Raw genomic sequence first — 13,892 nt, forward strand, 5'->3', positions numbered from 1 at the left:
CCCCTCAGAGTCCAGCTGTCAACTGAAACAGGTGCTGTTGATTCTCCATATAATGCATCCACTTAGTGAGTCACTCCTTTTGAGACGGTCCGTGCTGCTATTTTTAGAAAGCGTCTGTTTCCGCATAGCTAGATCACCTGTGTGATCAGATCGCCTGGGACTCGGCTCAAGTTTGTCAAATCAAAGTCATTAAGCAGTAGTAAATGATCTTTTAAGTGTGTGTATTTTTCTACCCCACAATACATGAGCAGACCACTCATTTACCAAGGGAATGACACAGATTGAATTGAGACGTAATGTAGATCAATTACTATAAAAATGTCCATTTATTTGGTTAAGAGGATCAACTTTCCTGCGCCTGTTGCGCGGCGGATTTGCGCGCAGGCAGCTGGAAAGACATGTACTTCCTAATACCAACCAGGAGAAGTTGTGCGCGCTTGGAAAAGTTGCTCCGCGGACTTCAGGGAGACATCTCCCCTGTCTGCAGTCGGTCTCAGGAATGTGCAGCAGAGACCTCGACTAAAGTAGGACGGAGCCGAGTTTTCCGCTCCCGTCGCTGTATTTAGTTTAAAGTCGTTGTTGCGGCTGTTGCGCAGTGGGAGTATGTTAACCAGGCTGCGCGCCCAAGAAGTGACTCCAAACTCGCCGTCAGCGATCTTCTGAGGATTATTGAGCGTCGGCAACTTCAGGGGCGACAGCATCTTCTGTATCATGGTCAGTAATCGATTCATTATCGACTTTAAAATATAAAGAAATACTTGGAGGGGAAAAAAAGCTACTTTGAGTAAACTGAGAGGAACGCATTGTTTCAACTTACTTCAGTGTGTGTGTGTGTGTGTGTGTGTGTGTGTGTGTGTGTGTGTGTGTGTGTGTGTGTGTGTGTGTGTGTGTGTGTGTGTGTGTGTGTGTGTGTGTGTGTGTGTGTGTGTGTATTGGTCAACTTTTGTGTCACCATTCACAGGGGTGCAACAAGGTGATGTGGGCTCTGGTGGGAGCGGCTGTCGTCATCATGTTAATAACGATCCCTGCCGTCTATTACAGCAGTGAGTTGCTCCAGAGGGCTGCCTTTTGTGTCTGAACCTCTTGTCTTGGGAAACCCAAAGCAGCTTGTGTTACAACAACGATCCAAATCCTGCCTTGGGCTCAGTGTCTCTGTATTTACAGACTGTTAAACCGTACAAAGCAGGGTTACTGTCAGTGGAATGGCATGTTGCTGAAAGTCAGTCAGGGCAATTAATACAGGATTGACTCGACCGTTTTTGGTGAGAAAAAAAAAGAAAAAAGAAACAACTAATTAATGCAGCGTGTGCGTCATTTCAGAATCCGGGATAACCAAAAGGCCATTCACTCTTGAAGACTACTTCAATGACACCATCAGATGGAGATCCTACTATTTGTATTGGATATCAGGTATCACCTGTAACATCACCTTTGCTGAGTTGATGCTTCATCAAAATCTACATTGTACAAAAAAAACCCTTCTTTTCTTGTGATTGACTTCTGCAGATAAGGAGTATTTGCATAAAACAAGAGACGGGGATGTCTTTCTCCACAACGCTGAGACAAAGGAGGAGTCACTATACTTGAGCAGTTCAATCTTTGTAAAATACATTTCATTTCATTTATTAATTTATTTTAATGGGACAGTGCATATCAATGAACTGACACCCAGTGTTGTAAATATGCCAGATTTAGCTGAGAGCTAAAATACATATGATACAATATATATCTTAAAATATGACCGTTTTGGAACAAAAAACTAAATTATAGAGATTTGAAATGGTGATATTCTTGTTGTGCTCTACATTGCAGGAACAAGTGGATGCCACTGTTTACGTTTTGTCAGGCGATTATAAATACATTGCTTTTGAAAGCAATTACACAAAGGTGAGACGCCACTTACTGGAATGTATATGTCAACACGGGGATGTTTGCTCAATCTAAATATCTATTTTAGTGTATGGGTTTGTTCTTTTAAATAGAAATCAGTCTGAGACCATGTTTGTGTTTGAAATCCTGCAGCAATGGAGGCATTCATTCACAGCTTCATACTCCATCTATGACAAAGAACGCTCGTAAGTGTAGTATCAGACCCTCTTGTAGAGATGCACTGATGTGAGTCCTCGCACTGCTGCTCATCGCTCATTATGTTTCTCATATTTCCTCATAGAACCTTCGTTACGACTGTGAATCTTCCCAATGAGGTGCAGTACTTTTCCTGGGCACCAACAGGAAACAAATATGTGAGTCTGCACTGTTTTTGTATTTTTCTCTTCAGTTAAATTGCTACTTGAGCATCGCTGAGTTTACTTCATTAATACCACCTGGATTTTATTGAAAGTCAAGCGATGAGTGAATGAAAACAAGTATCTGAAATGTCAACATGCATGCATATTACAGAGTTACAAAACTGTATTTTTGGGGAATGGAATAAGAAGGAGTTCTCCAGCATTTCATTGTGGTGCAGATTCCATTAAATAAAGCACATGATTACCATATTTGTAACCAGTAACGAGGTCAGGAGATGAATGATGGCGTTTGGCACACTGAATCATTTCACTGTTGCTCATCAGGCCATGTCCTTGAATGTTAACATGGAAAAAACACCATGAAGTTACAAAACATAGCAAGAAGATTGTATAAAGGCTGAATAGGTTCCATAAGGTTTATATAAACAATACACCACTTTGGTTGATTACGTCTAAACAACCTGTGCATCTGGTTTCATATAACCGGTTCCGTTAGAGGCCCGGTTGTCTCTATGTTATCCCTGTGTGTGCATGAGTTTTCATCAATTTCATACCAAATACTCCAAAAACATGCAATCAAATGGTGATTGTAAATTGCTTATGAGTGAATGTGAGTATGGTGATGGTCTGTCCTACTGTGTTTGCCCTGTGAAGGACTTTAGGACCGGTCCAAGGTCTCAGTTCCTCTGACCTTAAATTGGATGAAGTGGTGTAGAAGATGGATGTTTGGATAAAAACATTCCAAAGATCTGAGCCACTGCATCCATTGAAGGAGTACTACTATATCCCATATCTGAAAAGAAAAAGACTCTGCTTCTGTTTTTTATTGTTTCCATTTTATTATTTTATTTAATATTTTGCATTGTTTCATCATTCACACTTTATGTTTTTAGGTTTTTATGTCTATTTATGTCCAGTGTTTTGTTCCAGCTGTGGCTGTTTTTAAAGTGCAATATAAATCAAGTTGTCTTGAGTTGTGTGTGAGCACACGAATCTGTATATTTCCCAGGCCTACGTCCACAACTACAACATTTTCCTAAAGCATAACGCCACTGCTTCTGAAGCTGTACAGTTGACACACAACGGCAAAAAGAACGAGATTCTTAACGGTGTCCCTGATTGGGTGTATGAGGGTAAGCGTCTAACAATTAACTTTCTCCCATTCCCATTTGTGCATCTGTAAAAATGTATTTTCTTTTTTTTTTCCTTTTAACAATTGCAGAGGAGGTCTTTGCATCCAATGGGGCCATATGGTGGTCCTCCACTGGAAAATACCTGGCTTATGTGGAGTTTAATGACACAGAAGTGCAGAGGGTGGAATACTCATGGTATGGATCGGAGCAATATCCTGAGACGATGGCTGTTGCCTACCCTAAGGTAGGCTTTGTCTAATGGGAAATGTAGTCATGTTGAAGAAAGATACATCCCAGGAGGCTCGATTTAACTTGTTTGAACTGAATGCATTATTTCAGTATAAAATGTTTTACCATAGGACAATTTTATTCACATTTACAATTGTTAAAATGCCTGAAACTTTGTAGTTTGTATATCATGATATATCTGATTTAACAATTAACTTTGCAATTATAGTAAAAAAAAAAAAAAAAAGTATTGGGTTTTGGTGCAGGCTGGATCCTCCCTTACCAAGGTGAAACTGTTTGTGGTTGACGCCACAAATCCATCCCACCGTATGCAAGTGACTCCCCCCGCTTCAGTTTCATCTGGGTATAATGTTTTGTTTTTGTTTTTTTCTCTTAATGGCAGCAATATGTTGGCACCTCGCTTCATGTGTAATCCATGTCGCTTTCTGTTGCCTTCCCCCAGCGACCACATCTTGTGCTCAGTGACCTGGGTTACAGACCAACGCGTCGCTGTGCAGTGGCTCACCAGAAAACAGAATCATGTGGTTGTACAGATCTATGACTTTGATGGAAACAGCTGGACAGAAAAACAGGTGGCTGTCGCTTCTCTGATGATCTGTTTGTTCAGGAAATCAGGACTCGTTCTCAGTTCCTGACCAAGTACCGAGTTCATGTGCATGATGATTAACCAGAAGTGATGTCTGTGCTTCCTGCAGAAATTTGACCACACAAGCAAGACGGGTTGGATCGGCCATGTAAGTTTTTCAAAAGTACCACTGCTTAGGTACTTATTTGTTTCTGAACCGAAGTTGATTTGATGCATGATGATAAAATACGTTCTTTTTTTCTTCAGTACATGCCTTTGCCTCTTTTCTTTGCTGAAGATAACATCAGTTTCTACAACGTGATGAGCGACACTAAGGGCTACAAACATATTCACTACGTAAAAGATGTAAGTGTCATATTCATACCTGTTAAAATATATTCATCGAGTCTTCTGTGTAAAGTGACTTACTGATGACTTTTTCTAAAAGGGCATTGCAACACCTATTACCTCTGGGAAGTGGGAAGTGATCTACATAAGCAAATTAACTACAGTTGCTATGTAAGTAAATAAACCCAGTGTTTCCCTGGAAATTATACATTAAAACACAGTTTTACATTTGAGTCGAAATGACTTTGTGTGAATAATTTTTCATCAGATATTTTGTGAGTAACGAGTACAAAGGAATACCAGTACAAAGAAACCTCTACAAGTAAGAAGCACTGTTTGTCCATCTGAATATTTATTACAAAGTGAAATGGAAATGTAAACCTTTTATGTTGTGCTGCCGGCACGAGCTGAATGATAAGACGTGACTTTAATGGAAATTAATGATTTGTGTAAATTAATTTGTCTCTTCACTATGTCGGTTAGCTCTGCAAACAATCCGTGTGAAAATGTTTTCCAGATCGGGCAGACTGTCGAGAGTATTGTACGTTTATGTAATTATTTATTAATTATTGGTTACATTTTACAACTAGTGGTGGTTGAGTGGTTACTGATCTTGCTTCTCAGCAAGAAGAGTTTTGCCCTCATCTATGTAGGTTTTTTCTGAGTACTCTTAAATCCTGCCACAGTCCAGAAAACCTTCGTTCAAGGTTGATTGGTGACTCTAAATTGCCCATGTCTGTGAATATAAGTCTGTCACAGATTGACCGTGTGACCTGGGATCAGACTGTTGCTGGTCTGAATCCCAATGCTGACAGGTCTCCACTGTCAACTGCTCCTCGCTGTATAGTTAATGTTCACTATGAACAGGTTGGGTAAAATGCAGGGAAGTAACTACCCCAAAGGAATCAATAAAGTATGCTTTCTTTCTTCCTAAGATGGAGGGGTATAGACGATGAATGGGTTCGATATTGATTCACTTATATTGGACAGAACCGGTTACATCTAATGCAGATTGGGACCAGGAGCTACAACCGTGTAATTTACCACTTTTTATTGAAAAATATTTAGTCTAACCATATGTTAGGGCAATTTATAGCTCAGCCCTGTCCAGTAGGTTTCCATGTGGCCCTTTGGGAAAATTCACTGCCCACTGTTGTTACGGCTGAAGACATTTGGAGTTATTGACTTTGGTTGGCTGCTTGCTTTTTCCTCAGGGTAATGATTGGAAGCAGCCCCTCAACCACTCAGTGCCTCACCTGCGACCGGATCAAGGACCGGTGTCTGTACAACTCAGGTTACTTCAGCTTTGACGCCACTTACTACCGGATGGACTGTTATGGTCAGTTACTCCCATTTTCCACTGAGCAATAACTCACCCATGCAGTCGTATAATTGATGGTGGGGGGGTGTCAGTGAACAATGATCAGAGACACTGAGACATTGTACTATTTCTGTTCTAACCAGGACCTGGATTCCCTCTCTACACTCTCATGGACAAAAACGGCTCAGGTGCTGGCTACATATGCCTACAGGTTCAACACATTACCCCAAGATCAGTGTCTCATCATCTGTGACCATTCAATTATCTTACAAAGAAATGACAAACCCTTCAACTATTCCTTACTGACTCATCTCCTGTGGAGTGGGCAGCAGAAAACAATTTAAAAAGTGAGGACGAGGAAATTAAACACCCATTTCTGAATGCTAAACTATAGTTAGAAATACAATTAAAACTGTAATTCCCTGCCAGGCCTTTTCTAATGGTGTCAACATCAGAATCAGAAATACTTTATTAATTACTGGGAGGAATTCTTGTAACATAGCTCTACGCAGAATCGATAGGATCGGTAAATATGTTTGAATAAGGAATATTGAATTAAATGTCAATATATACAGGGTTAAGCTCAGCGGTGACCGGAGTAGCATAGCAGAATGAGATTAACAGTGAGATTAACATGTGCTGTTTAAGTCACAAGATATGTGTTGGCAGTGATCCTGTCCTAAATCAAAGTAGCCAGACTGGTTCTGCCTGTGATTCTCACTCACACAGTTCAGAAAAATGTTTCTCAAACATGAACAATAGACATAATGCAACAATTTATACACTCTTTGAAATGTGTAGATGATCACCTTTATTCTTGCCTTTTTGAATATAATATCCAGTTGTATCATACTTTTTCATGTATTTCTCAGAGCTTGCTATTCTGGAGAACAATAAGGACCTGGAGAATATACTGTCTGAGATCCAAATGCCCACAATACAACACGGGACGCTGAAGATTGGAGGATTTGGTGAGACGATGTGTCCTTATAGATATCGTCCAACAACAACTGAAGTAATATGACAATACTGTGCTGTAAGCAGTCCATCACAGGGAACAGTTTACAAACAACTCAGAGTCACTCACTATCCTCCAATGCATGTACATACAGTAAAAACATGCGAGGAAAGAACGCCGCTATCTGTGATAGGTTTTATTGAACATGTGCAATAATAATTGAACCTGATAGGAAAACAATATGTAAATGAACAAAGTCTTCTGTTGAATGATTTTTTTTTTCTCTCGTTAAAAGTCTTTTGTTCCACCTAAAAGTTCATTTTCAGTGTCCTTATGTTTTCTGTGCAGTGAAAACAAAATCTTAAGTATATAAGATCATGTAGAGGCTTTTGTTTTTTTAATTAATCACAAGGTAACTTTTTTTCTTATGTGCTTGTGCATTTAAATTTCATTGGGGTTGTTTTTTTACTTGACCATACAACTTTTAATTGTATTACCAGAAATCATAAATGAGTTTTTGTCACCAACAGATCTTTGGTATGAAATGATGTTACCGCCAAATTTCAAGAAGACAAAAAAGTACCCTCTTCTCATCGACGTGTGAGTGAACGGTCGTCTTCGCTGCTGCTTCACAGTCGCACTGAACCGCGAGCGCTCTGTCAGCATCCAATGGCTTTTTGCTGTGGCTGTGTCCTCATGCAGGTACGCCGGCCCCTGTAGTCAGAACGTGGAGTATCGCTTCAAGCTGAACTGGGGCACATACCTCGCCAGTTCACTTGGGATCATCGTCGCCAGTTTCGACGGGAGGGGAAGCGGTTACCAAGGCGACGATATAATGCACTCAATCTACAAGCGCCTTGGGACTTTTGAAGTGGAAGATCAGATCACGGCTGTAAGGTAAAAGTACCTTCAATCACAGCTGTCACACGAGTGGTATTTAGTGTTTAATGGTTTTCAACCGTGTTTGTGTTCTCTTTTCCAGATAATAATTGATCTCTGTGTTACAGGAAATTTATTGACATGGGATTTATTGATAAAGACAGAGTTGCTATATGGGGCTGGGTGAGTTTTTGTTTTTGTTTTTTTTTTCTCTTGCTTTTTTAAATTAGTTGCTCTCTCCCAGTAAATGTGACTTTTTGTGACCTTCAGTCTTACGGCGGATATGTTGCCTCAATGGCCCTGGGCGCTGGAACTGGACTCTTCAAGTGTGGGATTGCAGTGGCGCCAGTCGCCAAGTGGGAATATTATGGTGGGTGTACACACATACAGTACATACCAACCTGAAGCGCGTAATCCTTTGGACTTGCTCTGAGAGCACTTTATTGTTTTCTTTACATCATTTCTGCAAAATTGTTGAACCGGTGCGCCTGATTTGGAGGATATGGAATATAGTCCTCACGCCAATGCCTTCAGTATTGTATAATTATATGAATCTAAAAATTGGGATGTTTGAGTCATTACACTGAATGCTGCACCTTAATGCTACAAAGTAGCATTCACATCAAAGCTATACTGCGATGGTGAACCTGTGAAAATACACTGTCGGCTGCAAAAAAAATTCCCCTGTGAAAGTACAGACTTTTGCCAACGTAAGGCTGAGGGGAAACACTACAGCAGATGGGATTTCAGATCTGTCAGCATATTTGCCAAAGAACGGTCAAAGTCAAGTCATTTGTCGTATTTCATGTCTAAAACCAATAAGAAAAATCCACAAATGAAGGACATGGTGCTTTCGCATTTGACTGCATCATTATAAATAGAATAATGTTTAAGTTGCAGTAATTTTTCTTTAAAAAAAAAAAAATCCCAACTTGTTCTGATTTGTTGTTAACAGGTATTCAAAGAAATATTAGGTTAATTATATCAAACTAAAGGGAAACTAGAAGGCAACACTTGGAATGTACTTATCCAGTCCACTCAGAATTTAATTGGGGTGTATTTACTCCCTGAACATAGAGGAAGTTTGAATTCATTGTTCTGTACGCAGTGTTTTGAAATATCAATGTGTGAAGTTGGTGTAGTTCTTTTTTTTTAAATGTTTTTCTACATTATTCTTGAAAAAAAAAATTCCCTGGGCCTGTGGATGAGTGTGATTTGATAGTATGTCTCTATGTTGTAAACTGAAGCATTAACTGAGCCTTCTTTTGCAGATGCTGTGTACACTGAGCGTTACATGGGCAAGCCCTCGGAGAATTCAGACGGGTACAAAGTAAATATCAGAAAAGTCAACTCTCACTGTTTTCAAACTCGTCGAAATCTTTAGTATGAGCTTGTAACGTCGCATTTTATAATGATGCCCACATTTTGTAATTATCTGCTCCATTTAGTAGTTTTTTTAAACATCCATGTAACAATTTAACAAAAGTCCAGTAATGTGTTTGTTTTATGTGATAACATCAAAAAGCAGAACAACACACTCATCTGCTGTGAAAATATCACATTGTATATCTTATCAAGTAGCTTCAATAGATATAATTATTTTTCCCTTCAACATGTTCCTCCCAGAAAGCAGGCCGTAGTTTCATCTTCGACTCATAAAACAAGTTATGTGCGGTCTTGAAAAGGACAGCCCCAGAATGTGTATCCACTAAAGAGATCAAGTGTATTTGTAAATATGACTAGTCTTCCACTTTTCCATATCACCAAGATCAATCTGATGCTGGTTCTGTAGCGTTTTGGGCCCAATGGGTTTTGGAAGGAGTTTTTTTTTAAGTCCAACTTTGTGGAGGTGATACTGTTCGTCCAGTATTCCTGGAACCTTTCTTTCATTATTCTAAAGTATTGCCCAGTTTGTTTCTTATTCAGCTTTCCTGGCCTAATAAATAAAAGAAATTGTGGACGATACAGAGGACCAATACGCTTCAATTAGTAAAAGAAAGGTGCAAAAAATTACCAGTCTAAAATGTACAAAATCAAAATGATTACATATTACATGATGCAGCATGTAATTTTTTATTTTTTTTTTAGATTAAAAGCAGTATGTTGAATTACTAATATGCATCAATTCATTACAATTTATTACATATTGAAACTATTTACTAATACAAAATGTATTCCATTTTGGGGACTTTTTGTACAATTTGGTGTGACACAGCTGTATTTTATTCTACTTTGTATTTCCTCAGAACTCCACGGTGACTTCCAGAGCAAAGAACTTCAAGACAGTCGACTACCTCCTGGTCCACGGCACAGCAGACGGTACGTTCAGTCATTTTTCTTTCGGCCTTTTCCATTTGGAGTGGGACGTGCACATGTGGCAGCCCTATTTCCAAGTGACGCAGTGGAGCCCTGCTCTGTTGCGCTCTGTTTGCCTTGTTGAAAAGTTGAGCTTTGATGTCGAGTCACGTAGTGAGTGCACTGTCTTTCCTGTAGACAATGTCCATTTCCAGCAGGCCGCACAGATCTCCAAAGCTCTGGTGGATGAGCAAGTGGACTTTGAGGCGATGGTAAATATTGGCTCGGGGAATGGGGGCTAATATTGGCCAGGATGAGGTTGATTTAATGAAGGCTTCAGGTGGAAAAGAAAAGACCAAAAAAAAAAAAAAACCTGCGGTTGAGTAATATGCACAGAATTGGTTGTATGTGTGTGATTTAAGATTTGTATCATTTGATGGGATTTATTTATGGCTTTTCTTCTGTTGTGGTTTGCAGTGGTACACCGATAGGAGCCATACCCTCCGAGGATCAGCCTTCCATCATACATACACCCTCATGAGTCACTTCCTGCAGAAATGCCTCGTTGATCCCAAATAGCTGTGACCAATACGACCAACATTTTTGTGGATATTATTAGGTTTTTTTCCTATTTTTTTTTTAGCTTTTATATGTATAAGGATTTTTGTTATTATTTGCAATGGATGTTATATTGCTCTTACCATTGAGTGTGTGTATTTTATGTTTAAGTCGCAATAGATTTGCCAAAAGATTATATTTCACAAAAGCCATTGCATGCATTTGTAGGAGAACATTATTTATGTAAGTAGAAGAACAAACAACAACTGAATTGCACAGCACTGATTTGATGTGAAGCATTGTCTTTTGTGTTGCTGTAATGTTCTAGTAAAAGTGAATAAACGTTTGATATTTGAGAGAGTTTTGTCTTTTTTTTCCCCTACAAACTACACGTAATGTTAAAGTCCAACTGGAGTTTGACTATATCAGCAACAACAAGTTATTATGCTGTATCTGATATCAAATGAACAAGAATATTAGGATTATGTGAAATACATGTATTCCTATGAATAAAATGTTATGTACAGGTTTTATAAAGAGAAATTAGATACTAATGACAAGCTGAGACAGAATTATTGAAACACAGCCAGAGGTCACATTTGATCGGGACACTTAAATTGACCACCAAGAAAATGCTGGTTTCTTTTTTTTTATTTAAACTAAAGGCAAATACGTTCAGCGGACTGACGTAAGCTGATTAATGGATTGAAAGTAACAGAGGACATGGTCTCTGTGACGGGGGAGTCACCTGGGAGAGTGCTCCTCGGCTGCTCTATATAAGGCTGAGCAGATACAGGAGGGATCATGAAACAGATCCTGAAGAAGAAGAAGGACACCAAGCAGCATTCTTTACAACAGAAGGAGAGCAGCAGGTAAGAACTTTACAGCTGTTTATAGCATCCTAAACTCGAAAAGACTTTGTAGGACAAGTTCTCTAAATTTCTGTGTCTTCCTCAAGGCTCAGAAAATCAGAAAATGAAAAGCGCTCACTCTTTGGCTGGACTCCTGCTCCTCATCATCATTCAAAGCAGCTGGCAGGTTCCTGACCAGGACACAGACCGAAACTCCATGTAAGATCCAAGTTCTCCTCACTATTATTACTATTATTATTATTTGTAACAATATTACATTTTGAATATATTTTTTTAATTGACATTTTACTTTTATTAATGCAATTAATCCTGTGCTTTTATCAAGTGTGTTAATGTATTGCTGATTATACATATGTATATGCAATACTATTTTTTTGCAATATTTAGATTTGAAAACATCCATATCCACATCCAAAACCTGTGGAAAGCTTGAGGTGTGACTTTGAAGGCGGGAGGTTGAGCTGAAGGCGGTCGAGGTGAAGATGCTGAAATCTTTATCGGGAGTAAACAGGATGGACAGGATTTGAATGAAATTATCAAAGGGGCAGTTAACATAAAGTTTGGAGAGCCCAGGTGGCGTCATAATGTAGTGACGGAGAACATGGAGCTAATTGGTGTAACAGTAGAGAAGGCAGGGGATGGATCAGGGAAGATCAAAGAGGTGCTTTGAATATGCAAAAAAAACATCTCAAAAGATTTATAATATTAGTAGTTAACTATTTTCTCAGTTTTACTTCAACAGCAGTTTTACACAAAGTAAAAAGTTTGAAGTTTCCTAAGCTTTCATTGGGATTATTATGACCTCCAGTTGATGAAATGAGGAGAAAAAAAACATCTGATATTCCGAAGTGTCATTATATTTCAAGACAGAGTTTTTTTGATCTTCATTACTTACAATTGAGAATTACACAAATTAAAACAGAAAAGGCACTGAAACCTTTTTCATTGTATTCTACTTTTTGGAGATGCACCTGTATGGTGCATCTCCAAAACTGGGATCACTGTGGATGGAGATGAGGTGTCAGATAAAGAGTTGTGGTGTGACAATAGGAATACAGATTTAATTTAGTAGAAATTCCCTCTGGTGAGGGAACGCTAATCAGAGTCATCGGATGCATACGAGACATGACAGCAGCTTGTTTAGAGAGTAACCTGCTCTCCTCTGTTGTTTCTGTTTTGCACAAGGCTATTGAATGAACGCTCTATGCTCAATGAACCAATTGAGCTCTCAAACATGAAGAGACATTCAGAGGGAACATTTTCCAACGACTACAGTAAATATCTGGAGACAAGAAGAGCACAAGACTTCGTCCAGTGGCTGAAGAACTCAAAAAGGAACGAGTGAGTGTCACTATATTGCTTAATGTGTGGAGTCAGACTGGGAATTATTACAAAAAGACAGTAATCTCGGAATGATAATTTCGGATTTCATTTCCTTTAAGACGGTAGATTGTGAGGTGGCTGTCTATTGCCGTCACTTCAAGACACTAACAAATCACTCCACAATGGTGTTTCCTTTAATTATATGAATATTTGGTCTTGAGCTGCCTCAGCATAGTAACACGCTTTTATGGTGACTTTATTGTCAGTAGGGGTCTATTCAGACGCCATGCAGACGGCACCTACACCAGCGACGTGAGCTCCTACCTGCAGGACCAGGCAGCCAAGGAGTTTGTGTCCTGGCTGAAAACCGGCCGAGGCCGAAGAGAATGAGCTCCGGCAGGCTGCTTCTCCAGCTGAAAACAATGCAACTGTTCTCACTGAACCTGTTCAATCGTTTGTTTCACAATCTGTACTAGACTTTTTCTTGGTAATGCTAATAAATTTGCCTCACGAAAAAACCCTGTTGGCCTTCGATGGTTGAAGGAAAAGTTCTCTGAATGTAAGAAAAAGTCCCAGTCTTCTCAGTCATTGATGATTTTTTTTTTCATGCCTCTCTAAATCTAAAAATGTGTTTTTCAAATCACATCATCGGACCTGAAACCCCCGCTTCTCTAACCGTGTGCGCAGAAATTCTCGGGACTTTTTCTTATTCTTCAGAAAAGTCTTGTTTCTTTTTCAATAAAGAAGTGTGTACAATCAGTGAGCTCACTTTATAAAATTCATTTTATCAAGTCTGGTGAAGATCTTTTGTCGGACTAAGTGGTAAACATACAAATTACAAATTTTGATTAGTAGCAGTTTCCAGACAGTTTTAGGGAATACTGATAATATAAAAATAGCAATAGCACTTCAAGCTAAGTGTTAATGTTATTACGGCTGATGTCAATTCACCATCATGTTTTCTGCAATATTCTTCTAATTCTCCTGTTTATGGAGACAGAATAAAGATCAGAAAAGGTGAATCCCAGGAGAGCCAATGAGCTGAGGTAACACTGTGATGAGTGTCACCTGTCAGCTCCTAACCGGCGCAGGATTCCCGGGAGACGCTCGCTGAGGATGGGGGAAGTCTAATGAAAGCAAAG

At 39.2% G+C, this 13,892-nt stretch overlaps 2 protein-coding genes across 2 annotated transcripts; both read left to right on the forward strand.

The window, feature by feature from the left end:
• Positions 1-400: 400 nt before the first annotated feature.
• On the forward strand, positions 401-10,910 carry fap (fibroblast activation protein, alpha). Its single transcript, XM_080477960.1, has 26 exons — positions 401-714; positions 962-1,043; positions 1,321-1,410; positions 1,507-1,601; positions 1,813-1,887; positions 2,023-2,075; positions 2,171-2,243; positions 3,259-3,382; positions 3,472-3,626; positions 3,877-3,974; positions 4,074-4,203; positions 4,327-4,365; positions 4,464-4,562; positions 4,645-4,715; positions 4,813-4,866; positions 5,759-5,883; positions 6,009-6,053; positions 6,738-6,836; positions 7,354-7,423; positions 7,526-7,720; positions 7,831-7,885; positions 7,973-8,072; positions 8,974-9,032; positions 9,949-10,021; positions 10,196-10,269; positions 10,475-10,910. The coding sequence occupies exons 1-26, from the start codon at positions 712-714 to the stop codon at positions 10,574-10,576; spliced, it is 2,238 nt and encodes a 745-aa protein (XP_080334086.1). The 5' UTR covers positions 401-711; the 3' UTR covers positions 10,577-10,910.
• A 449-nt stretch (positions 10,911-11,359) lies between these two features.
• Positions 11,360-13,508, forward strand: gcgb (glucagon b). The gene is made up of 4 exons (XM_080477959.1): positions 11,360-11,427; positions 11,514-11,625; positions 12,613-12,768; positions 13,017-13,508. The coding sequence occupies exons 2-4, from the start codon at positions 11,531-11,533 to the stop codon at positions 13,138-13,140; spliced, it is 375 nt and encodes a 124-aa protein (XP_080334085.1). The 5' UTR covers positions 11,360-11,427; positions 11,514-11,530; the 3' UTR covers positions 13,141-13,508.
• The last annotated feature ends 384 nt before the right edge of the window (positions 13,509-13,892 follow it).

Source organism: Lipophrys pholis, assembly GCF_963383615.2.
Source record: "Lipophrys pholis genome assembly, chromosome: 13".
In the NCBI taxonomy this organism is placed as follows: Eukaryota; Metazoa; Chordata; class Actinopteri; order Blenniiformes; family Blenniidae; genus Lipophrys; species Lipophrys pholis.

Coding starts and splice junctions, on each gene's coding strand:
- fap (XM_080477960.1), top strand. Junction 1,602..1,812: donor ACTTGAGCAGTTCAATCTTT/GTAAAATACATT, acceptor TCTACATTGCAG/GAACAAGTGGATGCCACTGT. Junction 4,563..4,644: donor ATATTCACTACGTAAAAGAT/GTAAGTGTCATA, acceptor TTTTTCTAAAAG/GGCATTGCAACACCTATTAC.
- gcgb (XM_080477959.1), top strand. CDS start 11,531: ATGAAAAGCGCTCACTCTTTGGCTGGACTCCTGCTCCTCATCATCATT. Junction 11,626..12,612: donor GACACAGACCGAAACTCCAT/GTAAGATCCAAG, acceptor GTTTTGCACAAG/GCTATTGAATGAACGCTCTA. Junction 12,769..13,016: donor AAGAACTCAAAAAGGAACGA/GTGAGTGTCACT, acceptor CTTTATTGTCAG/TAGGGGTCTATTCAGACGCC.